The sequence below is a fragment of the Cricetulus griseus genome, chromosome 6 (genome assembly GCF_003668045.3).
Source record: "Cricetulus griseus strain 17A/GY chromosome 6, alternate assembly CriGri-PICRH-1.0, whole genome shotgun sequence".
Classification (NCBI taxonomy): Eukaryota; Metazoa; Chordata; class Mammalia; order Rodentia; family Cricetidae; genus Cricetulus; species Cricetulus griseus.
The window spans coordinates 98,077,792-98,104,630 of record NC_048599.1 but is presented as its reverse complement, the minus strand read 5'-3'; the positions used below and the strand labels follow the sequence as shown (position 1 = coordinate 98,104,630).

Sequence of the window (26,839 nt, the reverse complement as noted above, 5' to 3'; positions counted from 1 at the left end):
GGCATGTTATGTAAAACTGTATTCCCAGAGTATGGGTTATTTGTAGGTATTTGTCAAAGAGATAGAGAGCTTGACATTATGGACTCGGTTATGTTAATATTTGTCTGTTCTTGAATGTGCAATCCCTATTTCTAAAGTTATTATTTTTCACATATACATTCCCAACTCTCAAATTTCAAGTGCAATATGCCATGAAGATCAAGGAAATTTGTTAGCAGTGAATTTGACCTATGTATGGCTGAAGATGACTATATCAAAAATGGGGAATTATGGGACAGAAATGTGATTTACAAACTGGTTTAAGTTAGTCATTATTGTTATACTCACTTGGTCTTCTATAAAAGTTCTGACCATCACAGTGTCTTTGGCCATTTTCTTCCTAATTAAGGCCTGTTCCTTTTCATACTCCTTTTCATATTCAGAATATGCAAATCCAGCAGGCGCGATTTCCCCCACTTTGGGTTCTTGAATAAATGTACTCATTTGTGTCTGGTAAAGCATTTCTTGCTGGGACTTCACCAGTGCCTCGTAATCAGCTGAGAGACAAGAACACAGTCAATTTTCAGCACTCTTATCAACAAGCATTCATACCACTATTCAGTCAGGCAAATTATATCTAGGCTAAATTAACCAAAGCCAGGTTTTCCAAGTCTTTCGTATCAAAAACTGCTCCATAAAGGTTTATTAGATTTTATCTCAAAACCAAATGCCCATTAACAAGGAAATCTCTTGTACACAGAATTTGATAGCAGCAGTCAGTCCTTTGGGATTCTCCCAGAGGTCTCTTCCTCATTTGCTCTTGGCTATTAATAATTCATTTGCCTGCTAGAGAACTGGGAAGCTGCAATATGTCTTTCTGCAAACACACAGCCTCTCTCCTTCCTTTCGGCCCATACTGTACAGGAACAACTCAGGACTGTCCTTACCTTCTTCAAGTAAGGAGGCAGACGCTGAAGTTTCCCCAAGCTTATTACGGATGACAATAGTGTATTCTCCAGCATCATCAGCAAACGTCATTGAAATTACCAGTCTGCATTCACCAGTTTGTTTGTTATAACTCACTTTGTATCTTCATGGAAATAATGAATGAAAACATCAGTCATAAGCCATCCTCCTTAGAGTAAAAGCTAAATTTACAAATGCTCTACGATTTGCAAATTTGCAAATGGCTCTACGATACAGAATTCAGTGACAAGAGACCTAGTGTATAAGTTCTACCAAGAAGTGACAATAAATATGTTGAAAACTGCGAAAACACAATGAGGGACCAACAATTTAAAGTTTTTATCTCAAATATTATTCAGGTAAGCACAGTAGCAGGCACTGATATTCTCAAAATCATGGGAGGCTGTAGTCTATAGGTTTTCTTGATCCCACAAGTTCAGACCTGTCTGGGCAACATGGGGAAACTTACCACAACAAAACAAAACAGATAACAGAATTCAATGCCCTATAGGGAAGTCATTGCCTTCAGCACTTATGCTGGCAAGTGATATGGCCATCTAAACAGTAGGTATTTTCTCTTTGTTAGTTATTTCTCTTTGTTAGTTATTTAAAGGCAAATGAATAATCAAAACTATAAAGTCTAAATACCTAATTATGTAGACCCTGGAACATTGTAAATCCAATTCTTAAGAAATAACATCTATGTGCTTACATTGTCCTTTCATTCAATTGCAAACATTTATTAATGCAGGTTTTCATGTATAACTGGATTTTTCCATTATATAACCTCTATTTTTATTGTCTGACAACTGAATTATAGAATGCATTTAGTGAAAGTTCCCTCAACTTATTTCCTGGGATTGGGTGTGTAAGAGTTTTTGTAACACTATCAGCTAACTAAGCTGGAATTGTAAAAGATGTCTTCCATCTCCTCTTCGTACAAAGCCTTATTTCTCAAGAAAATTCTGTATGGAAGGCTGGGAATATAGTTACATGGTAGAGTGCTTGTCTAGACCTTATGTCAATCTCTTGTACCAAACAAAAACAAAAAACAAAAACAAACAAACAAAAAAAACCCCACAAAAACGAACCCTCCAAACTCTGGAAATATAAAAACACCTCAGAATAAATAATAAGGTTTCATTATGAGTAGATCTGCACTCAGGCATTGATGGGGAAGGCAAGCTCTACTTCTCTTTAGGGTATCCAAATATCTGCATATTCCTTAGAATATCCATATAGCTACATATCTGCATATCATCCCATAGAGAATGCTATTATCAGCCATCAGAGTACCTGTATCCAGTGGTGAGAGGAACACCAGATTTTTTCCAGTAGACATGGGGCTTTGGGTTGCCACCGATCTGGCATTCAAACACCACACTCCCACCTTCCACCAGTTTCTGGACCACTGGCTTTGTAATGAAGAAAGGTGCAGCAGGCTCTCCAGGCCCTGCCTGCTCCTCTGTGATGCTGGTGTCAGTCATTACCACGTCTCGTGACTCGACAAAGCTGGGAAGAGAATGCCATTCCTGTTAGCTGCTGGGTAGCAGTGGACCAATAACTATAGGAAAGATGCCAAAATCACACGAAAACGCAGCTAAACTGGTCAAAGAATGGCTTACCGTCTCTCTTCTGTGGCAAATTTCTCAGTCAGAGTTGTTTCCTTGTCAAACTCTTCTGACACTAGAAAGCAAAAAGTGACAATGACATGATCCTCTAGTCTGCCCCATTCACTAGTGTCTGCAGTGAGTGTTGAGTTAGGGGATCCTGTCATCTATTTTGTAATTTCCACACAGGAAGAACTCTGATGTGTACAGAAACTGCTACTCAGGGTGTGTGGCTGCTGAAAGAGGTGACACAGATGGACTGATGGACATTAGGATCAAGAAGGGAAGCCACCAACCTTGCACAGCAAGATAGCAGGAAGTGCTGACGGTGCCAGCCTCGTTCATGGCACTGCAGGTAAACCGTCCACTGTCTTCTGCAAAGGCTTCTCGGATCATGAGACGAGCAATTCCATTCTGGAAGGTTATCTGGAAATCAATGGAACTTTCGATTTGGTAGTCTTCTCTGTACCATGTCACTTTGGGAGACGGGTATCCAGAGATGTGGCACTCCAAGGTGACAGATTCACCTTCTATGACAGTCACATTTTTTAAGCCCTGAAAAGAGAAGGAATGGGAACTACTATTGCGCATACATTCTTTAATCACCCCTTTAAATTAGATCATACATGTGGTTGGAACTTGAACATCTTAACTGACATAAAATGCCCTTGGTAAGGACTCCAGAACAATTAATGCAGACTTGGAAATTAGAATATTCCCAATTTGAAATCAGTGCCAAGCACATCCCAATCTCTGTAGTAGAATTGCATTAGTGCCACACAATCTGGAAGTTTCTGTTGTCCTCACATGTTTAAATTCTAGAGAAGCCTTAAGCCCAGCAGCAAACGCCATCAGTCAACAAAGCTTTTGCCTGGGACCCCTTACTGGAGCTGAGCTGCCACGCTCTGCCCATAGAGTGCTGAGAATCTTCTGTGTTTTATTAACTGTTTGTATACATTCCCTCTGGTGGCAAGTCAAAGCCTCCAAAGGGGCCCTGTTCTTCTTTATATCCTCACAGTTTCTAAGGTAACATTGTACATATATCAGGATCATTAAAAACAATAAGAATGATGGTTGCTGAGTGGAAGTACCCTTTCCTGGCCAAATAGGCTGCCTGGTAAAAGCCAGAGCTTGTGAACCCACTAACTATGGCACTTTCCTGGAAGTATGAGGAACCGGTCTTTGCTAGCATACATTGAAGGAGTTTGAGTCTGGGTAAAGAAGCCAATGTGTCAGCATCTTTACTCACCGAGACTAAGGTAGGTGGAGTAACAGGGACTTCAGCAGGTGCAGGCACGCGCGCAGTTTCTGTTACCTACAGTTTTGAGAAAAGAGGTTACAAAACAGCCAAGGAGTGAAGGGAAATTTCATGAACCATCAGCACGTACCAAGCAATTTAAAAGTGTTTCTGCAAAAACCCTTCTATAGCATGCATGATAAAGCACAGCCTGGGCATGGCAAAGGGGGAGGAGCACTCTCCTGGCCAGTGACCCACCTTGGCTTCGCGCCCATGCAGTACTTGGAAGTGTTCCTCACGAACAGTGCTGCCGCTAATGCTCACTCCAACTTCCTTCTTCACCTCAATGCCAGCCTGACTCTTGTAAGTATCTGGCGCCGGCATGTCAGTGAAGGGGAACTGTGGGGAAGGGGTGGGCTCTGCCCTTACTCTCATCTCTCCAGGCTTCACAGTGGGTGCCTTCACCGATTTGGTGATCTTCTGAGTAGAAGATGTGGCAGACAGCTCTTTTTGTAGTGTGGCGATAGCACTTCCGGCTATCGATGCCTGGATGGAAGAGCAATGAGATGGTGTGACTGAGCTGTCATACAAGTCATTGGGAAAAGCTCAGGACTGGTATTCCCAGTATTGACCTCACTCCATCTGCCCCTGAGTGCTGGCATTACAGGCACATGCACCATGGCTGGCTTTGCTCTGCTTGACCAAAAGACTTTCTATGTGATCAAACACTTTCATTATTTCTCCTACAGTTAATGAAAAGGCAGAGATCAACCAACTTACAAAGCTACTGGTTAATTCTATTTAGCTAGAAAACTTTAAATTGCCCCTTTAAGAAGTTACATGAAGTGTAAATCTCCCATCTGCCTAAATGGCCAGACTAAAACCCTCCTGTTTCTGTTTAAATTGTTCGAAATGTAACCTAGGACCCAGACCTGAAAGAAATCGAAGGATGACACCATATGTGGAATGATAAACCCAGGTTGTACATAAGTTAATAACATCTTCTATCCATGGCCAGCTCCCCTTTGGGCATTAGCCAGAGCCAGACGTACAATATCTATCTCATTCTTTCCCAGAGTGTAAAGTAAATTCTCACGGGTGGGGGTGGGTGGATATTTCTCCAACAGTACCAGTCCTGAAGAGTCAAGGTAGGACTGGAGACTGAGCTTACAGATAGAGTGTAGGTTTATCTCTGACTCCATGAAAAATCCTTTTTATTCTGAGATCAGGAACACGTTCTACTGTATGGTTTTATAGAAGACATCTACAATTCTGTTTTTGGGGGCTTTTGTCGTCTTTATTTTGGCTTGTTTTTATGTGTCATTGGGCAGGCAGGAGCTCCTTTTTTTCTTTTGAATGTTTTGAGATAGCACGTCACTATGTGGCCCAAGTTGGCCTTTGATTGAGTCTCTTGGGACTTCTGCCCAAGTAGTAGGATTACAGGAATGCACTACTGGACATTCTACCTCATTTTGTAAGGGTTTAATAATTTTGACTTAGCTCATTTGCTTAGTATACTTCACTTTCCCCACTGCTAGGTAGTTCTGCCTTCACCAAAAATCAAGATTCCACTCTCAATGATATGCACAAGACCTGCAAAAACCACACCAACTGACACATAGACATGGACAGATGAAATTTTCACAAGGTCCCACCCCAAGATGAATACCATATGCACACATATGAATGTATAAAAGAGCTCATGAACTGGGGGGGGGGCATGGGAAGATTTGGATCAGGAAGAGGGAGTGGAAAGGATGTAAATACAGTGGAAAAGTATAAAATCCTTAAAATATTTTGAATATGCATGGATTTAAAAAAAAAAAGTTGCATGAGGTGCCCTTGGTTTGTGGCTCTTCTAGAGCTCAGCCAGGCATTTTCTTCACTCAATTCAGAGAAATGCTACATTTTAAGCCTGCATTATAACAGGATGTCAGCCACAAGTCTACACAGAAGGCAAAAGCAGACATTCAGAAAAGTGTTTTGATGGGCTCCTTATTGTTTCTATTCTGGAGTGTGTGTGTGTGTGGTTATTTGGTTTCAGTAGTAACTTTAGATTATCCCCAAACACAGGCATTATACATTGCTTATGACTCCTTGAGGATAGAGAGGGCAACTTCTTATTACAAAAATTCTAGTAATTAATATTGAGGGTTGTTATATATTTCCCCATGTGGCAGAACTAATAAGAAACAGAAGCAAGACTCTAGTCCAAAGCTCTGTCATTCCATAATCTACTTTAACTGTCATGTGATAATGATGGATGCTGCACTGGGAACCATTATAATGGGGAACTCAAACTAATTTTTTAACTCATCTAATCTAAGAATGTTTTGGTATTGCACATTTGGATGAGAGCCACAAGTCTCTCATGTGACAAGTAAAAACAGACATTCTTCACTTTGCTATATGGAACATGTGAATATTGGCTTGTCATTGTCTATTCTTACTAAAAAACATACAGTTAAGTTACTCAAAGTATCTCACAGCTTATAAGACATTATACTATATAAACTGCTATCATTTACAAAATGATTAGAAATGTATTAATTAAGACAGGTGGTAGTGGCGCATGCCTTTAATCCCAGCACTTGGGAGGCAGAGGGAAGCAGATCTGAATTCAAGGCCAGCCTGGTCTACAGAGTGAGTTCCAGGACAACCAGGGCTACACAAAGAACCCCTGTTTAAAAAAAAAACAACAAAACAAAAACAAAAAGGAAAGAAAGAAATATACTAGTTGAAGCAACTGAGTTTGAACCATCTTTGAAACAAGAGACAGAGAAGCCTGTGTGGTTTTTGTCTCATTGGGGTTGAAAGACAATGACTTTTTATCGACTTTTCCCTAGGAGACACTTTTTAGAAGACAAGGCTCAAGCATCTGAGTCCACCATGAACATTGGTATCTCATCAAAAAGGGACCCAACTGGCTACACACAAATGCCCTACATCATGAGCAAGGAACTATTGTTTTTTAGTTAACCATTTCTCTATTATGCTGCACATCTTACCTCATATCCATGTTCTGTCTTAGGTACAGTAATTTTTGAAACAGTAAAGTGAGGGCTTGCTGTGCGGGGGCGTTTATCCACATGGACCAATCTTTCACTTGATATATCTGTAGTTTTCTTGACCTGTATTAAATGAAACTCAGTGACATCACTGCTCATCAGCTGTTCACGGCATGTGTTGCTACTCTTCCACACACAGTGAAATACAGTAGCAGACTCACCTGTGATGATATGTGCATTCCCATTTGGTCAGTAGTTTTGATATGAGTCTCAGAAGGAGCCTGAATCACGACAGGCTTGACTGTTTTAGGGACAACGTGGGGTTCTGAGGCTGGGCGCTGGGGCTGCTCAGGCACCTTTGGGGTGGAAATGTGTTCCTTGTAGCCGTACTCCAATGTGGTCTGCTGGGTGTATGACTCCTCTACACGTGCAGGCTCTCTGGGTTCTCGAACCCGGGCCTGGTCAACAGCAGCTACAACGGTGGCCACAGCTTCTGCCTTTTTCCCAGCACCCACCTGGAGACAAGGATTCCCAAGTTAATAGACAATAATGTCAAAGTCACACTTGGACATCTCCTTCTAGGGACATCCTCCTGGGATCACTCCCCTAGTTACTCAGAAAAGACAAAGGTGAAAGGTGTGATAAGTATATTTGTGTTATAAGGAAAGGTTAATTGCTCAGAAATGTAAATCAGCTTTTTCAAGAATTTATATTTCATTAAATATTATATTGCAAAGAGTCCTATCTGCTACACTAAACCTATCTGCTATATGCCAGGCAGTAGATCACACAGACACAAGACAGGACAACACAATATGTATGTAAAATCCTAAGGACATTTTGAGTATTTCAAACAACTTACCTAGGCTAGACAGACAGTCAATTAGCAACTGTGAAATAAGAACTTTGGAGCAGTTTGTCTTCATTGATTATTTTTATTATTTTGTCAATCATTCAGTCTGGTGTTGACACAGCAACAGCAAAGATAAAAGCATACTCAAATACTGTCATCATCACAACAGAAAAATCAATTGTTGTAGAGTGACATGGCTGCATGCAAATGTGAGATAAAATGAAAACTCCCGGTCAGAGAATGAACACCCGAATTTACTCAGGACTCACTGGGGATAAGCTTTATTCAATCGATTAGAAAAATAGCTCTCTTAAAGCACACGAAGGAAAACATTGTGATTAAAATGAAAGCGTTATCATGTTTGGATTCAAGAGAACAACCTTTCACACTGAAGTTCAATTTGCTTTCATCTTTGCTGGGAGTTAAAGCAAAGAGAGAGACAAATATTATCTCCTCCTTTCTATGAATCTGATTAACACGAACAAGAACAAAATTTGCGAAGGTGTTCTCATAAAGCAAGTGAAGCAGCCGACAAAGAGGCATGCATATTTTAGTTCTGTGCAGTACTGGAAACAGTCATAATGGTAACATGGCTGTAACCACCCAGTGCACTTTAGAAGTGAGGCTGACCCTTCTATTAATCTCCAGTCTTTGCTTCTGCTATGACTATGGTTAAATGTGCATCTGAAATGTGCGTCAAGTATAGAACCTAGATACCTTTAAAAGTAGCCTCTGGATCATATTTAAGGCATAAATGAGGCCTATTAAAAGACGGGACTGAGCCTTTTATGATCATGGGCTTTAGTGAGAATTTCTTCCCCAGAAGAATAAAACTGTCATCTGCTTTGAAAGGCTGCAAAGACCATCTTCCCTTCAGATTGCATTTCAGAAGGAGTCACAATACATGTATGAAGCTCAACTCAGTTAATTGTTTTCATTATTAGTTTCTTTTATAAACACATGGGCAACTAGTTGACTCTATAGATGTTTCTGCATGTTCATCTTCAACAGAGAGCACTAATACAAACATCATTCTCTCGGGAGAAATCAAATTTTCAGTCTATCTCACTGGCACCTTTCAAGCAGCCTGTGATAGGAGGCAATGTGAGGAAATCTTAGTTTTATTCTAGTGATAAGAAAACTGACCAAAAATCACACAACTGAGATAACAAATATTGCCTCTAATTTTAAAAGTGTGCTCCAAAGCCTTGTTTATGGTAGTACATTTCAAATTGTGGAAGAATGTATCTTTTTCTTGGATTAATATATAATCTATAGATATAGATGCTGTTTGGTGGACAATTGCAAACGAATACTGAATGCTGTTAGCTGTTCTTATTCTTTAGTAGACTTAAATATCCTTTTTGTTCTTGGCACCCAGATAAGCATGAACACAAATTGGATTAGGAGACCCCAATTTACACCAGTTAAAAGCTGAGAATTAATTTAAGAAAAGTGTTATGTAATGTGGTCTTTTATAACAAGAAATGCTAACTGTGCCTCTGGAGGACTCAGACCAAATCTAATCATCTCTCATGTTTGTTGACAAGTAAAGCAATTAAGTGGACCACTGGGAGCACACAGGCTCAGGATAGATGAGAAGTTATACAAGCTGATGATGGGGTGAAACAACATGGTTCACGTCCATGAAACTAGCTTTTATCTCTTCTTGCAAATATATATATATATATATATATATATATATATATATATATATATATATATGCTCTTGCTTAACAGCCAGTGCATCTGCAGTCCTTGGCAGTGTGGCTGGCTCAGTAGGCTTTACAGTGGTCACTAATAACTTAAACAGGGACATTTTCTCAGCCTTCCCCTCTTAGCCTCTATTCTTGGTCTCCATTCAACAACAAAACTAAGACAGACACATTTATGTGAATGGAGACAGAAATGAAAATTAACCATAATTCTTGAAATATGGCTTATGGTAAAATTCTTGTAGCCTATGAGACTTTTAGAAGGCAGGCATGCCATTAAATATTAAACTCGGATAAAAGTTTGAATGTTATCTTAAATCTTGTCTTGGGAAAATTAATTGACAATCTTGTGCTAGAAATGAGCACTGAGGGAAACATACACAGAACACAGACAATGTCAACAAAACTGAAAACTTTAGTGGCCAGTTCCCAATGGAGAATAAACTTGAGTAAAAAAGCTCATTTAGAGAGAATTATAGTTATGGGAGGTAGTTTAATTAATGGAATTTGTATAGCTGCAAATAGATGAGGTAACTTTTTCACAGCGTGTATGTTAGGGTATATCTTTCTCCAGATTTCTCAATATCACATCTTGCACAGCTTCAGTGGAAGCTGCTAAAACAGGCTCTATAGCTTTCTGTTTCTTTCCTCTGATATTTACGAGAGAAAAAGTTCAAGTTTCACATGAAGAAAATAATAGGTAATTGAAATAAATCATTACATTGTAGTATAATGCACTAAATTCAAGGCTCCTCAACACACACACACACACACACACACACACACACACACACACACACACACACACACCACTGTAAAACTCGTCATTACCTGTAAGCAACAATTTTTTTTTATGTTCACTGAGTCTCTTTAAATTAGCCCACATGCTTAGTTGGGGGGGCAGGGAAGGAGGGGAAGGAGAGGGACCTGGGATTGACATGTAAAGCAATTTTCTTTCTAATAAAAAAAGGGAAAAATAAAATAAACACAATAAAAGTTATGAACTCTGATTTCAAAAAAAAATTAGCCCACATGCAATTTCAGTCATTTACTTGTGGAGGATTTCTAGGTGTTAATAATAAGAAGTTGAAACACTGACAAAAACAAACTGGGAAAGAAGTATGTTGCAATGTTCATTACAATAAATTGCTTTTTAGTTTTAAATTGTTTAATTATTTAAAAATAAATCTGATTAATAGTTTCTCCTACACAAGAAGGTTGGTGTGTGGTATTAATGTGTTATAATGGGGGTTTCACATGAGATTTGGGATTAATAGATTATCGTGGACTCCACACTGGAATAACACAGTCACCTTTCCATGGGTAACTTGGACGTGTTCTTGTCTAGTTGCCATGGCTTCTCTAGATCTCAGAACTGTTTCTTGTTCTTTGGCTTTAGCAGTAGCAACTGCTATCGTAGACAAGGCAGTTTTTTCAGCTTCCTTTTTCATCTGATCATTATGGTAAAAGCAAAGTTTAAGTCGTATGGGCTTCAGACACACAGGATATGACCCCCATGACACACATACACACACACACTGTTCCCCTGCTAAAGGGATGCAAAGATAAAATCATTCAGAGTTAAATACTCACTTAGCAGTGCTTGTATAGAATGACTGGGAATCACAGAACTTAGCAATGTTATCAGTAACATAATCTCTAGATGTTTTCCCGCATTGCTTTTAAAAATTTAACTAAGATGCTAATGTTCATGCGAATAATAGTGATTAACAAAGTGAGTTACAAGTGTTATAGGTGGGTGATTATCAAGTGTGAAGGAAAAGTTAATGGTACTCGGTCACATATTTACTCTTTTTTAGTTATGAATTTAAAAAGAAAAAGATTAATAATTCATACTGCGTAATAGTTAATGGTTTACTAGAGATTAGCTGAAGATAAATGTTTCACATCCCAAATATCTGCATTCACCTTTTCCTGAGTTATTTGAACTTGATCTCTTTTGGTAGTGATGGTTTCTCTAGTTCTGGATACTAAATCTTGCTCTTTAATCTTAGGTGCAGCAACTATGACTTTGGGTACCACTGTTTTCCTAGTTTCCTTCATCATCTGGTTATATGGTTTCAAGAGAAAGGTAAGAAAATGTCAGTAAATTTCAAGAGCCTCTAATTTTAAAAAAATTGAGAAAATAGGCAGAATTTGCCCTATTAGTCACAGGTGCTTTATTAAACAAATATCGCTGTATTGTCTTGATCATCCATAGGATTTCACTGGCAAGAATGCCTAAACAGTATGACTAAAAGGAAAAATGGGATTAGAGAGAAGAGTAACATGTGTCCCTTCTCTCTGCCATGTTGTTCATATTATAATCTATGTGGAGTTCCAGTAGAGACTGAAAACATGCATACTTTTGCCTTGAATACCTGAGTCTGTATCCACAGGAAGACATTGAAATGAGTTATAATCTATTAGTAGCAATCTAAAGAAAAGCAGAGAGTTAGGAATGAGAGTGACAGTGAAAGCCAGGTGGGCAGTGAAGGTTCGTGACATTTTGAAGAGAAGTGATGATTAAGAGCCATGATGTCAATATGGATGATTTGCAAGTGACATGATGCAAGAGTGACTTTCACACCTGAAGGAAGTCATCACCTGTTCATGAGTGAGGTGCATTTGATCCTGTTGTATAGCAATTTCTTCTTGAACTCCCATAGCTGTCTCTAGTTTTGTGGACTTGGCGGTGGCAAGCACCACCATGGATGCAGCAATTTTCTCAGTTTCCTGTCTTACCTGATTTTGTAGAGTAAAATGAAGATTTGAGTTTCAAGGGGCACAAAATAAATGGTAAGATGTCTAGGCCACATTCAGAATACTGAAGGCTTGGTGATGAGGTAGAAAATGTCATACCCCCATTTCAGAGGTCTAAACATGTGTTTTCCTGAGGCATGAACTTTTCTATCAAGCTGTCCCTTAACAAATTATGCCAGAACTGAAAAGGTGACACCTTTGGGCTATGTTGACATGTTAAGAATGGCTGATGCTGAATGACTAAAAAGACAGCTGGCTGAACTCATCAATCTGCAATGTTACAATGGCCATTGGAATTCCTATGTTCCAAATATTGCCTAGCATGATTCCTGGGTCACTTAAATGCTCTTTTATCCTGTGGATGAGGTGAGTAAAACCTGAGCAGCTGACCCTGGTTAGCCTTTTAGAGGACTAAAGAAAGTAGTTCTTGGATCAGCCAAAAGCTTTGAAGAGAGCATGGGTCAAAGAACTTGAAATAAAAGCCCCCGTTCTTGAAAACTTGATGACAAAGAGGAGAAAAGTAGACTTCAATGACATCAAATTTGCCTTTCTATTACCTATATGTTTACTTCTGTGTTTATCACCCAGGAATTATGGGCACTGTCTTCTCTGATGTCCAACATTTCCCTTGCTGCTTAGTTAGAGTGTCTGGGGCTCAGGTGTGTACATGTGTGATATGTGTCAGCAGGTACACACAGGCATGTGTTTCACAGGCTGAATATCCTAGTCTAAGAGACTGAGGGCTCAGATTACATGCCCAAAATGATGTGCTAGTGGCTAGTGGGCAGAATCAAGATGTACCTTCTGCTTACATATGATCTCTTAGGAAGTTTAAGGATGTACCCCCAAACTCTTCGAGGAGCGTTTACATCAACTGATCATGTGGTCACAGCACCGTACACAGAAAACAGAATTTCCACTGTGGCAAAGTTTCAACTCTAGACACAGGCAACCAGTAGGAAGAGAAGAACAAACAGAGATTCCAGTCTGAAGTTCTACGTACATGTGCCATTCATAAAAATCACAAAGCTAGACTTACTGTTTCTTGAGTTATTTGCTTTTGCTCTTGTTTTGTAGTAATTTCTCCGGTAGTTCTAGTTTCTTGCTCTTTGGCTTTTGTTGCGGAGATCACTACCTTTGGTACAAAGGCTTTTTCAGTTTCTTTTCTTATCTGAAATCAATGATTAAAAACAGAATCTTAGCGTTTCCCAATCTCCAAAAGGGCTATCACCATATTAAATGCAACAAGGTAGGAATTTGAAGGTGTGAAAGTCCCTTTCTGGAGATGTCATTAATTGAATCATCATACTTTAATAGGAACACATTTGTTCTCTCACTGAACCATATACATAAGTCTCTTTAGAGGAAAGGGAATGTTGGATTCAAGATTGCTTGTTTCATAGACAGTTGTAATCTACATTAACAAGATTTGTGTCTTCCATAGACAGTTATAGGTAATTTAACTAGGTGCTAATTTTGTTGTCTGAAAGTAATATTAGATAAATACTACTGTGGAAGTCCCAAGAAGTAATTTTGCCTGGCTCTTTAATATGAGAATCCAAGAATAATTTATAGTCTTCTTTTCTACACTGTTTTATGCCTTTTCTAAAGATGATGATGGTCTTGAATATCAAGGCTTGTCTAAAATTGAGACACAATGAGATGGTATGTCTGGCATCTATCTCTCTTTGGTAAAGTGTTGTTCAAATCCTGAGTCACAGAAGGACATTTTGCTTCCTTCCATTTGATGTCCAAGGAGTGAATCCTTCCCACCCTCAGGTATCTTATCTCTGAAATTCAGACCACAGGGTGAAAAGGGATTTGAAAATTTATCCTCTCAAACTATCCTACTGGCAATTGTCTACCAACTAGCCAATAACCCCACCAACAGGTCTTCTCTCATCTGCTCCCAGATGCTTCTAATCCAATCTCTGACTGTTTGACCTACTATGATCACACTGTGCATTTCATAGGAACCCCATGTGCTAATATCCAAGGATCAGGAAGCAGTGCTAAGCTTTTAAAATAACATATTCATATTTCCTGTCTATCCTCCCCGATCCTACAACAGTACCCATTTCATCTTTTTGGATTTTAACTCTGCTTGTTCCCTAGACACAGCCACATAGTTAATATATACTCAGGGTAGATGACTATTTAAAAAAGTTAGATTGGATAGACCTCCATTTATTTCCAATATGAACACTCAGCGACTCTAAGGGACATTGGTATCAAATGCTCAGGAATAGAATATATGACCTGAGGATTTTATTTATGTGAAACCAGACACCTGGCTCTGGAATTAACTTGTTTCACAGAAAAAAACTGACATCATCTGTATTGACATGTCAGTGCATTGCAAACCAAAAGTGGCCTTCACCTGCTCATGAGTTATGTGCATCTGCTCTTGTTTTGTTGTAATCACTTCTCTGGTTCTTGATTTTAATTCTTGTTCTTTGGCTTTATCGGCGGCAACTACAACCTTGGTTACAGCTGTCTTCTCCACCTCTTTTCTCGCCTGATTTTCATAAGAGAAAGAAAGGAAACATTACAGTACATACCACTCAGAAGCTCCCTCTAATACACCAGGACTATGGTGTGGCCATCAACCTGCAGGGCAGGGAGGAAAGCTAGAGTGTTTTATAACAACGTCTGCTCAAACATGAGGTGGGGTGTGACCCTGTATTTATATTCCTTTCCAGCCATGAAGCAAATGTCACATTTGTTTTGAGGAAAGTAAAAGCCAGGGTCCTTCGGGGGAAGCTTAGAGAAATCTTTCTGCCCTGAAATAGTAGTTTCCATGCCTAGCTTAAGTGGGAACTGAACCCAGACTTTGACCTGCCTTTTGTGCATGCCTGCCAGCCTCCCGCAGTCCCTGGGCGTCTTGAAAACAGTAGTTAACTTCCCCTTGCCTCACATAGCCCAGGTATTTCTTCTGACCTGGTCTGCTCCTGTGATATTTACAGCTTAAACACATTTGATATTTCTGGCCACCTTTTCCTCGGGAAGCTCTAAAAGCCTGGGCCATGCTGGGTGGCCTGTGGCCTTCAGCAGGATTTGGTTCAGCATGGGATTTGAAAGTGACATTACTGAAAGCACCATTGAGCCAGATGCGCTTGAGCACCCCCTGGTGGCCCTGTGCGTACCTGTTCTTGAGCAGGTTGTATATGCACAGCAGTCGTGGTTTTCCTCTGAGCAGTTTGCTCTACAGCACTGATAACTGGTTCTCTCACTCTGGCCATATCAACCGCAGCAACAACAGTCGCAACAGCTGCACTCTTGTCCGTTTCTTGTTTCACCTGTATTGTCAATCAACAAGTAACAAGGTTTTTAAAACAGTGGTTCTCAACCTTCCTGCTGTTCGGCCCTTTAATACAATTCCTCATGGTGTGGTGACCCACAACCCAAAATTTATTGTCATTGCCACTTTACAATTCCAATTTTGCTATTGTAAAGCAATATTTAAATAATTTTGGAGATAGAGGTTTAGCCAAAGGAGTCGAGACCCACAGGTTGAGAACCAGTGTTTTAAAATGACACATACCTGGTAGAAAATTTATGAAACCTGAATTACCAGGAGTGAAATATATTCAGATATAATTTCCCATTTTGCCCAGAAAGACAAAGTCTGCATCATTACCATCCATACTTTATGCAAACCTCACAGATTAATCTTTGACTCAGTTAAAGACGTCTATATAAAACATGGCAACCAAGCATTATAGTTTTAGGCTCCTCTGTATTTCCTCTCTAACCTATCGGGACTGCTCCATGCGTGGAATTGGGTCCGCAGAACCCGAAGGTGAAATAGGGAAAGCAAAGAGCTCTGGCTGTACCTCCTTAGCCCCAGTAGCGACAGCTCTTGCAGTGATCGAAGAGCTGGCCGACACACTGGCGGCAGCGCCTGCCGCGCCACTGATGGTCACTTGCTCCTGGACACCGTATCTCCCTTCCCATCGCTCTTCTCTTCTGATCTGGGTAGAACTTGTCATTGTCGTTTCTGTCATCTCAGCCTCAGTTGAGGAGGCCACGTAGCCCTCTTGCTTCCAAGGCGGAGGCACCTCCGGTCCCGTGGCCACGGTGGTTGTCTGAGTCTTGCGAATGAGCAGTGGAGACTTAACAGATCTGATAGGGGAAGTGGAGATCCTCCCTGCTGGGGACACGGACCTGGAAACCAAATAAATGGCAGAGGTCAGAGCTTTGGCGCAAGGCGCTGCAGCAGGCAGGATGGGATTTGGAGGGTGGGATGACACACTGGCCGTGCTTCAGGGCAGGGTGTTAAATGTGTGCCTCCACAGCCTGTCTGCAGGGTACATACTGCACCTGAAAGTAATTTGTCTTAAATCTCAATAAACCCCATGCTTATCTGCTGTAATTCCAGAAGGGAATCAGATTTAAGTCTAAGTAAGCTAAAAATCTGTGTGCCCTGTCTCACCTTCTGACATTAGGAAAAATAGAAATACAAACAAGATGGTAAAGGGAGCTGCCTCCAAACACTACCACAGAAGGACAGTGTGTGCCCAGCTCCAGTTGGGAATGGGAGAGACAGTATAACGGGTGTTATATGGTTTTGGTAACTAAATGCTTGTGCCACTCCTGGCTAACCAAGCCACATTTCCCCCTCTCTCTGCCCCCCTTCTTGTCCATTTCTTCCTTATCTCCCCACAGTCTGAACCACAGCAATATTGTGTGAATTTCCAGGGCAGGTGGAAGCCTTCTTGCTGAGCCTTGCACAATCAGCTTGGGAACTGGCTGTGCTATGCATCTCAGGACTGCTGTTCTAGCCAAAAGTGTTTGTGGCTAATTCTTTTTAATTCCCCTGAGTTTATTTCTATCCTCATTTTCATATTGTCACACTAAGAACTTCCTTTATATAATATTAAAATTATCTTGTAAGTCAGCTACTTTGAAACCTATTTATTAAACTGATAAAGTATCTTCCTTACAAAATAGTTGTCACTATTTGCTTTTAGTGTTGTCTATCTGAAGTGCAAATATCATGTATCAAAGGGGATTGGGATTAAATCCTAACAGTGATAATAAAAAAAAGCCAGTTTGTTGTTGCCAGAAATCATTCTAGGTACAGAACAACTATCTGAAGATATTTTTCCAAAATTAATTACCAATTAATTTGTTTTGCTCTGTTTTACCTCTTGGTGGCAGTATTGCTTCACAAATTCTGCACACAGGGCCATGCTTATAAATGCATTCTCAATCATAAATAAAACAATTCCCTCAATTAAGCTGAAGGTCCAGTGATATTTTCTCTAAGATACAGAATAACTTTGCAGAGTACCACACCAATCTGTTTCATGAAGAAACATTTAATCATTTTCTTGTAAAGGACTGTGTGTGAGAGGAAAAACAATTTGTGTTTTAGAAAAGAAATTGTAACCAAGCTGAAGGGAGGTCTAACCAGTATGGATCTATGGTGAAAAGAAATCACCTTGGAAGTATAACAAAGACCAGGCTAGAATGGTGTGAAGTCCATGCCAACTGGAGGAAAGTAAAGAGATGGGAGCTTCCTGGTTTGCACTTCCTTTGTTCTTGCTGTTCCTAGCACAGTGGGTTTAATTCAAAAAGAGCTTGAGACATGATTAGCATGACGAGAGTGATTAACAGCAGGCTCCAGGTAAGCCCATAACTGCGAAAATCAATGTAATTTGAGCCATTACCGGAAAGTGCTTATTTCTGCACTTACAATAAAAAATAATAATAATCACTTGGTCACAGCTAGCCACATTGCAACTCGTCCAGTAAAATATGCTTGCTTTATCTACAACAAAAATCAAAATTAAGCCATGGGACATTTTAGGAAGGAGTCTATCTGGGATAACCATTATTTTCTTCACAAGCTGGCATTTATATTTTGTAATTATTTTAAAAGCAAATGTTGCAGACTAACTATCCAGATTCCTACTAATAAATTCTCAGAAGGCTAAGATGGCCACTGTGTTCTATGGGAGGTAGGGTTCAGAAATGTCTGTAATTCTAAATGACCCTCCGCTTTGAGTTTAAAATAGAGGAAGGCTGTTATCTCTCTGAGATTACACTTGGCCTGTGTTGTGAGTGATTACATGGTATGCAAACCTGGAGACAGCTGAGATTAAACACAAAAAATGATGGCTATCTTTTTTTAAAAAAAACAGAGCTTTTTGTGAGTTTTCATGTTAGTTCTGGCAAAATATCTTCAATTATTTTTTATGTGGCCAAAATAAAACTTAGAAGATACTTACCATATTATAATATGTTCACTGGGCATTCACATAGCCCCCCACATTTTTAAGTTTGTTCTGCATGATTTCTTTTGCTTTAGAAATTAATTGGTAGCACTCTTAAGTGCATGTGGTAGGTTGCATTCTCCCTACTTCCTGTTCTTTGATGTAAATCCCTGGTAGCTTCCCCTCCAGTGTTGTCTGTGTTTTGATGCTCCACAAGGTCTCCTTCAGCAGAGCCTTAGCTGGCTGTTTCTGGACTGCCATTGCTCACAATGTAGCTAGCTGGTGTTCTATATGATACTTTCTAGCAGCAACGAAGCACCTTCAGAAAGAAGATTGTGGAGTTTTTTCTGTTTTTTGGCTTTTCCTCACATTATTGCACTAATTTAGTCTAACAATGATCTTGCCTTTTTGCCATAGAGATATTTTCATTTTTATTGTGGATCTGCAAACCTATTTTTGAAAGCTCTCCCTATAAACATGTTTTCTATACCTTAATTTTTAGTACATGCTTACTTAGTTGTGTGTGTGTGTGTGTGTGTGTGTGTGTGTGTGTGTGTGTGTGTGTGTGTGTGCTTGTGTGCAAGTGTATGTGTTTGTGTGTTTGTCAGGGGTGGGCATAAGCTTGCCAGAGTGGAGATCAGAAGACAGTTTCTGGGATTCAGTTTCTTCTGTCTGCTAATGTGGTCCCAAGGATCGAACTCAGGTGGCCAAGGTTGGTGGTGAGTGCCTTTGCCCACCAAACCATCTTGCCATCTTCCCTTTAAAATTTTAATTTAACACTTAATCAAAATGCCATTTATTTTGAAGCCTGGGTTTTCTTTCTTCCAAACAGACAGCTAATTAGAACAGTCTTATTTGTAAAGAAAAATACCCTTCACCTTAATTTAAAAAAAAAAAACACATTCCCTGTATATTTCTTTACCCTCTAGTCTGTGTCCTGGATGTGGTGCTCTAGTCACTCCTCCTTTTTCACTGCTGGGCATCAAACACAGGGTCTCACACACACCAGGCAAGCATTCTTCCATGAGGCTAGACGTTAGACCCATCATATTATTTTGATAATAGTAACTTTACAGTGAATTTGGATTTTTTTTAGGCCAACTATCTCTTTATTCCACTTTAGTTTTCTTAGCAAGGGGACTTGATCTATATGATTTTTAAAATTTCATTTGAATTGATTAAAATGCACTTTGTGTGTGTGCTCAAATTTTTTAGGTTTCAGCTCATCATATTAAAAGCCTCATTATAGATAACTTGCAAAGTTTTAGTTGCTGTGGATAATTTGTGTTTGATTGTATAATTTCTGAACACTGATACAGGCTCAACTCATAAAATCCCTACATTTTAGCTAAGAGTAGAAATCCAAATAAGAAAATATGGAAAATATTTAAAAGGTTTTACTTATTATTTAAGAGGATGAGTGCCTGAATAATGATTTTCTGTTTTCAAGGGACACCTTCAACTAATGAGCTCATTGATTCCTTACAAAACACTTCAAATCATTCTGGCTGTGAGAACCTTTATTTTACATAGGACACAACTAAGACCTTGGGAAAGCCTCTTAACTTTTCTAGCTCTAGTTTCCTACCCAAACTATTGTGGAACCTGTTTCTTTAGGGTTGTGAATATTTAATGAGATAACACAGGAGGAGTTTGACACTAAGGTGGTTAACCATATACTGCATTGATTCTTACATTATTATAACTAGTTCCCCAAATCAAACTGTAAGCAAGTAGTCTGGGTGATGGCTTTGGAGATACATAACTCTAAATTCTGCATAATTCTTACCTCCCCATATTATATTTTGCCTCCAAAAGTATATTTGTTGAATAGACTGCAAATAAGAATTCAGAACCTGAGTTTACAAATGTCTTCAAATAACCCACAGAAGGTGAGGATGGTAAAGATCACATTCTGGGACTTCTTGGTCTCTCTCTCTCTCTCTTTTTGTTTTTTCACATGCTGCTCTTCTGGTTGTATATTACTTAATTCTAAAAAAATGAATAAGTGACACAGTCTTCAGAGAGAAGATTTACCTGACCGGAGATGGGGTTGGTGCCCGCACGTGTCTCACTGGCGAGGGGGAGTGTCTTATTGGTGATGGGGACTGCTGTCGGGCCAGCTGTGTCTTGGCAGCAATGGAAGGTGGTGTTGGAGACCTTGACTTGGGTTTAGGGGGTATCCTGGGAGGTGTTTTATGTGGCAGCTGTCCAGAGGCACCATCTATGACCATCTCAACTGTTGCAATTGATCTGGCATCAAAGTGGGCTTCAATTTTCTAAAAACGATGCAAACAGTGGTCATAGTGAGTGAGAAAAGCCAGGGAAGCAACATCCTGTAAAGCTCGAGGCTGTTTTATAAGAAAGTTACCTTTTCAATCCGGGTTTGTCTTGTTTCTGAAATCTGAGCAGTCGAAACAATTGTCTTTGTCTTTTTAGCAGGTACTACTTCTTCACCTGTGGAAATGGAAAGTCGCATGTCTTAGGAGGTAAAAACCATGAGCCTTAGGACAATTTCCTGTGTGTGGTAGTAGGGAAACTGTAGCAAGTTGTGGCTTTCAAGTGAATATACATTAGATATCAAAATAGAAAACATTTATTAGAAAGTAATTTCCTTAGATTACTTAGTTAAATATTCCATTGTTTGCCAACAACATGCAGATGTACATCACTTAATTGATATGTGTCTGGTTCTCATCCTCAGTAAACAACTTCAGTGGGCTTCAACAATGAACTCCTGCCTAGAACTCCAGAGACCTTCTTGTGCAGGGGGTGGGGGCATGGGTGGAGGTGGAGTGAAAAGGCAGCTTTGATTTAACTCCAGCTCCTACCCTCAGGGCAGCTGTCTGGGGGAAGCAGGTGGATCCCTGGCTCCACAGGCTCCCATTCTAGCCCTGTGCCCTTCTCCTCCTTAGCCTCTACCACCTACCTTGAACCAGCAATTCTGCAGTGGAAGTGGCTCTTCCAACGCTATTGGTGGCATTTACAGAATAGGTCCCGGAGTCTTCAGGATATGCTTCTGCAATCAGTAAGCTGTAGAGGTCGCCTTCTTGAGAAATTTGGAAATCAAGGGAGCTCTGGATTTCAGCTCCGTCCCGGTAGAACTTCACCACAGGTGTAGGGATTCCAGTCACTCTCACTTGGAGCCGCACTTGGCTCCCTTGTCTCACAGTCATGCTCTGCAGCCGCTGAGCGAAGTTGGGTGGTGCTGTCTCCGCTGCCATGGGCAGAGAAGAAAATCAGGCCCAGGAGTCAGTGTGCTCTCAACAAGGTATTTTTAAACAACCACAGCTCTTGAGTCCCAACTCAGGGATTGCCTCACCAATGCAGCATCCTTGACTGTCCCTGAACCCCAGCACCCTCTAGTGAGTGGTAGCTAGAATGCAGCAGGAACAGAAGGCTGCCCTGCAGGCATTTAATAGTAATTGTTTTGCTGTCTTTAGCAGTTCTAGGCTACTGCACTTGGTTTTTAATTTTTTTTATTCATGTATGTGTACATGTGAATGAGGTTATATGTACCATATGTGTTCAGGTGCCCAGAGGCCAGAAGAGGATGTCAGATACCCTACAACTGGAGTTACAGAAGGTTATGACACAGCGCGTGGGTACTGGGAGTCGCACCCTGGCCCTCTGTAAGAGCAGTAAACCTCTTAACCCATAAACTATCTCTCCAGAACTTAATATTTTACCAAAAAGTTTAGATGTTGCTGTACTATTCTAGACCTTTCTGGCACTTTCAACTCTCGAACGCTGCCTTTTGCTAACATGCTTAGGTAGCTTTGTATATTATGTAAATTGAACTACATATATATAGTAGTTCAAACATGATATGTTAAGAGTTCATATAACACATCGTAACAAGCAGAATAACTCTTGTTCTTCGTATGTGTTTATCATTTTAAGAACTGAAGGATTGCCAGGTGGTGGTGCACACCTTTAATCCCAGCACTCAGGAGGCAGAAGCAGGTGGATCTCTGTGAGTTCAAGGCCAGCCTGGTCTACAGAGCAAGTGCCAGGATAGGTTCTAAAGCTACACAGAGAAACCCTGTCTCAAAAAAACAAAACCACCAAACAAACAAAAAGAACTGAAGGATGAACAAAACCTACCAGAGCAATTGGAAATGAATTTATGGGAAAGTGGTGTCATGTATTTGCATAACTAGCATTTTCCCTTTTCTGGCTGTGCTTACTGTACGGTATTTTCAATGCTGAGTTTATGGACCTCCTTCATCAGAATTATGACAATGCTTGTTAAAGTGGAAATTCCCCTGATTTCTGGAATATTCCCTATTTCTTGATAAGCCTCTAAAAGTTCTACTTGCTGAGGAACATAATCTTTAGTGTTTCTTCAATATCCTTTGAGTGTGTGATATGTATAGAGATACTGCTTCTCAACTGCTTTGTACTTCATCCTCAAATTGGATTACATTACACAACCCACACAGTCATGCACGCTCATCCTACAGATCTTTCTCCAGCTTGGGAGATGCCTCTTTTGTGAGCACGGCTCAATCTGGACTCCCTGGGTTCTGGCTTAGGACAGGCTAGTTCCTATTGACCTACCTGTCACAAGAAGCTCAGCAGTACTAGTCGCTTGTCCAGATCCATTGGTGGCTCTCAGGGAGTATCGTCCACTGTTGGCTTTAGTCACGGCGGGGATCGTCAATCTAGCGCGGCCATCGCTAAAGGAGATCTGCACGCCGGGCAGAGTGGAAGTTGAAATAACCTGGCCATCCCGAAACCAGCTCACCTCAGGAACTGGAGAACCTAGAAGGCAAGCAGTCATATTTACATTGGAGTGGACACTGCTCAGTCCTCTGTTCTTTCCCATCATTGCAAGGCCTTGCACTAGCTTGTCAAAGCTAGATGAAATGGAAACCTATTTAGTGATGGTGACAGCATGACAGTCAAATGACACAAATGTACAATTGCAGATCATTAGGAAGGCCTGGCAGTTTTCATAGAGTCCTACCCCCTTTACTTTATGGAGTTGAGTTTGAGGTTCATTGAAGCATTATCATTTCTCAGCCATCACTGGCACAAAGAGGGGTAGAAAGGTAACCATTGTTATCTGTGAAAATATGAGGACTAGAGGCAGCCAAGCCATCTTACATTTCTGCCTCAGGGGGCCTTGCTTACCTCCCTCCTCGACTCTGGACACACTGTCCAGAATGAACTTGCAATGTGACTGCAGCAAATACCCCCTCACATGGACAGGCTGTTCCTCATGTTAACTCCAAAGCCAAACCCAGTCTTCCAGAACAACATATGAAGCTGGAGCAGCAAGAGGAAAGCTAGGTTTTCTTCATTTATTGTTAAGAACAGTATCAATGCTTCTGTGTTTTATTAAAGTCTAGTGTGTCCAGAGATTGGAAGGCCACTTCAGGGAATGTCTACGTGGCATTGGACATGCATGCTGTCCTTGTTGATAGTAGAACGTTGACTGCATTGTCCACACACCAGTCAACCTCCCACTACAAGAGTGTGAGTTTTTTAGACTAATTTGTGGGTGTCAAACATCATCTGTGATGTATTTCTAATAACTTAAAGACACATAACGAGGAGGAATGTGAAGATATGAAGATGGCAGCTCCTACTACTGCACAAAGAGGCAAATACCCATCCCCGGTGTGTTCTGCTCAGTTTAGAAGTTACAGAAGATTTGAAGAAAAGTAAATTAATTATTTGAGAGTTCATCATGCAAAAGGAGAATTGAATTGGTTTCCATCAATAGCAAATGAGTGATATTATGATATTTTTGCAAAGTATTACACAGTTATGTAAGACTCATAATACATAATACAAAAAGGAAACATTAATTCATATCTTTATTGCAAGCCATACATAAAAACTAAAAATAAAATAACAAAAAACAAAGAGAAAAAATGAATTCATCACAGTAATGTATTGAATTATGAACTAATCATAGTATAATTTAATAAAATCCTATATGACCAGTCACAGTACTATAGAAGGAGACATTGATTCAACAATCATTTTGAAATTATTTACAGTATAGTTTATTATTTACAGTATAGACAGCCCTCCCTCACTTGTTATGAATCTTGCACAACCTACAATCATCCCTAAACCAAGTGATGGAGAAAAAGAGGCAAAAAAGAAATGGATGAAATTCCTTCTAAATTAAATTCTCTGGCAAATGTTTGTACCTTTTGAGTATAAAGACAAAGGGCAGACAGTATTATGCTTTGCCATTCATAGCAAAAGGGGGGTCTTTAATTCACTTGAATAATTTAATAAAGATGACAATCCCAATAAAATAATTATCATGAGAAGTCACTGCACCTGCACTCATAGAAAGTTGCGTGGACTGGTTTTGTTTCTGTGTAAAACTGAAATCGAGGTGCAGGCTACTGTCCTAGAAGCTCTGTCACTGGACCCTACAGCTCAAGGGTTCTTGTCTGTCACGCTGGCTCTGCAGCTGAACCCAAATATAGGATGACCAAATTTGGTCCTACTTAGTTGCTAGACTCTGACAGCAAATTTTAATCTAATGCTAATTATTTTTGCTTTGTGGAATTATAAATATGAATAAAACATTTTCAAGTCATTATATTGTCAACATCCTGTGAACAGTATGCCCTTAAAATGACCTTAAAATGTGTTATGCCAATTTTACATAGAAAAGTAGGGTTTAAACTTGGTTTCAAAGCCTACCAAAAAAAAAAAAAGTTACTGTACTGGAGGAGGCAAGTGGAACAGAAAAGAAACCACACACACATGGGCTTACCACTAACGTGAGCCTCAAAGGTTGCGGTACTACCCTCCAGTACCACAACACTTTGTAACGGCTGCGTAAACGTCGGTGCTTGAGTAGTCATCTTCTTAGGCACTCTGAAAAGGAAAAGAAAAAACGGTGAAAATGTTAATACTCGGGGTCCCTCAGCAGCTACTCGCTGGAGACAAAAGCATGAATGTCTCCAAATGGATTTCTCTAGGCATATGTGGCCCTCAAGCAATAGGAAGCCTTCTCTTGGGGCTTCTGCAGTTGACCTTTGAGCTAATTTAAGGAAAATAGAGGTGGAGGCCAGGGGGGTGGGGGAGGGTGGGAGGGGGTAGGGGAGTGGGGGGGCAAGCAGAGCAATGACTGCCCCCTACTGGTCAAAGCAGGAGCATTCAATTGTACCAAAAATGGAAAATCAGGTTGGGAAAGAGTGGAAGGGAAAACCAAACTACAACACAGGGATTTCAGAGACAAGATGTGACAAATGAACCTTTGCGCCAACACAGCATGTAAGAGGCAATGGCATAAAAATCAGTTCTTTCCCCCAGCAGTTCTCACCACTGTGCCAGTGTTTTACAAGGTAACTTTGCTTTAGGCTCTGTCCCATTACTTAAAATCATCACCCAAATGAAAACATCTGTCCTCTGCAAGCCTTTCACTAATTCAAAAAGTGTGGGCAAGTATTTTCACATCCATAAGCTTTTTATTTTTCAACAGCAGAGCAGGCTTTCAATATCCTAGCATTTCTGTACATTGTATGCAACGGCACAATTAATGTTGCTGAGGTAATCTCGTCCGGGAGAAAATATTTAATAGGCCAAAAATTATTATAGATCTGAAGTAAAAGTGCTGACATGAGTTAACATGGAGCAGTATGCAGACTGAATAATGGAAGGCTGCTGGGAAATGTTCATTGGAATAAAAAGACCTGTGGTTTATTATGTGAAATATTCCACAAAGAAATGAGTGAAAATTAGCAGTTAAGTCCTTTTGTGAGTGGAAGAAAGTACTTCATCCCTCACTTTTGGAGAGTATGTGAGAAATTTTCTTAGGCATAAATATCTAGTCATTCAGCTTGACCAGACTCTGACATTGAAAGGCAATTTCTGAACGACATGTCTATTGCCTCATTATTATTTTTCATAATTTTTTGTACACTCCAATGTTATGGTTGCAATAATCTTAGTGCCGGTGTTCTATTTTACTTTAAATAAAGTTTTTTTGAGACAAAATTCATATCCCAGGAAAATCCAGGCATCATCCAAAAGTTCTCAGGAATGGTTTCTCAGGAACTCTTGCCCCCAGCACATTATCTATAGGATGAACACATGTTATGTCTCATTTTTTTCCTGTTTGCAAGCCAGCGAATCTTCTAAAAATAGCTATGTCCTTAGATAAACAATGGCTAATTATGTATTTATCAATTACAGGCATTTACAATTTGTAATCTTATCCCAGGAAGATGGGCATTCAAAGTGTATTTTGAAATTAAGTCTTTGATTTCTTACCCGTTCTAGTATTAACATTTATCTCATACCACATAATTGGATTGTGGCTTGAATAAACAAGCACGATGAGATTTGGAATCCTCTGAAAAACAATTCTATAGCTTCACTGAAATTTTATAAAATGTTGAGATTAAGTGACCTAAATGGGTCTGATATTCTTATTGTCTAAGCAGACAGATTTGGTTTCTCCGAGCACTTGGTTTCTAGAGGCCTAGGGCTGAAGGTATGCATCTG

At 40.0% G+C, this 26,839-nt stretch overlaps 1 protein-coding gene across 2 annotated transcripts in view; it reads right to left on the bottom strand.

Annotated features, from left to right (window-relative positions):
• Ttn (titin) overlaps positions 1-25,194 on the bottom strand; it is a 270,592-nt gene extending 245,398 nt beyond the window's left edge. Inside the window, exons 1-21 of one of the 2 annotated variants that reach the window (XM_035446341.1) lie at positions 25,104-25,194; positions 22,916-23,119; positions 21,282-21,569; positions 20,724-20,809; positions 20,390-20,631; positions 15,968-16,298; positions 15,278-15,430; positions 14,512-14,649; positions 13,171-13,302; positions 11,976-12,113; positions 11,298-11,435; positions 10,682-10,819; positions 7,022-7,315; positions 6,801-6,923; positions 4,051-4,338; positions 3,805-3,870; positions 2,852-3,110; positions 2,571-2,631; positions 2,242-2,457; positions 927-1,069; positions 328-536 (exon numbers count right to left, since the gene is read on the bottom strand). In XM_035446341.1, coding sequence (XP_035302232.1) covers positions 328-536; positions 927-1,069; positions 2,242-2,457; positions 2,571-2,631; positions 2,852-3,110; positions 3,805-3,870; positions 4,051-4,338; positions 6,801-6,923; positions 7,022-7,315; positions 10,682-10,819; positions 11,298-11,435; positions 11,976-12,113; positions 13,171-13,302; positions 14,512-14,649; positions 15,278-15,430; positions 15,968-16,298; positions 20,390-20,631; positions 20,724-20,809; positions 21,282-21,569; positions 22,916-23,119; positions 25,104-25,194 — 3,738 coding nt within the window. The remainder of the gene's footprint in view (positions 1-327; positions 537-926; positions 1,070-2,241; positions 2,458-2,570; positions 2,632-2,851; positions 3,111-3,804; positions 3,871-4,050; positions 4,339-6,800; positions 6,924-7,021; positions 7,316-10,681; positions 10,820-11,297; positions 11,436-11,975; positions 12,114-13,170; positions 13,303-14,511; positions 14,650-15,277; positions 15,431-15,967; positions 16,299-20,389; positions 20,632-20,723; positions 20,810-21,281; positions 21,570-22,915; positions 23,120-25,103) is intronic. The other variant, XM_035446340.1, reaches the window with a different exon arrangement.
• Between the last annotated feature and the right edge of the window lie 1,645 nt (positions 25,195-26,839).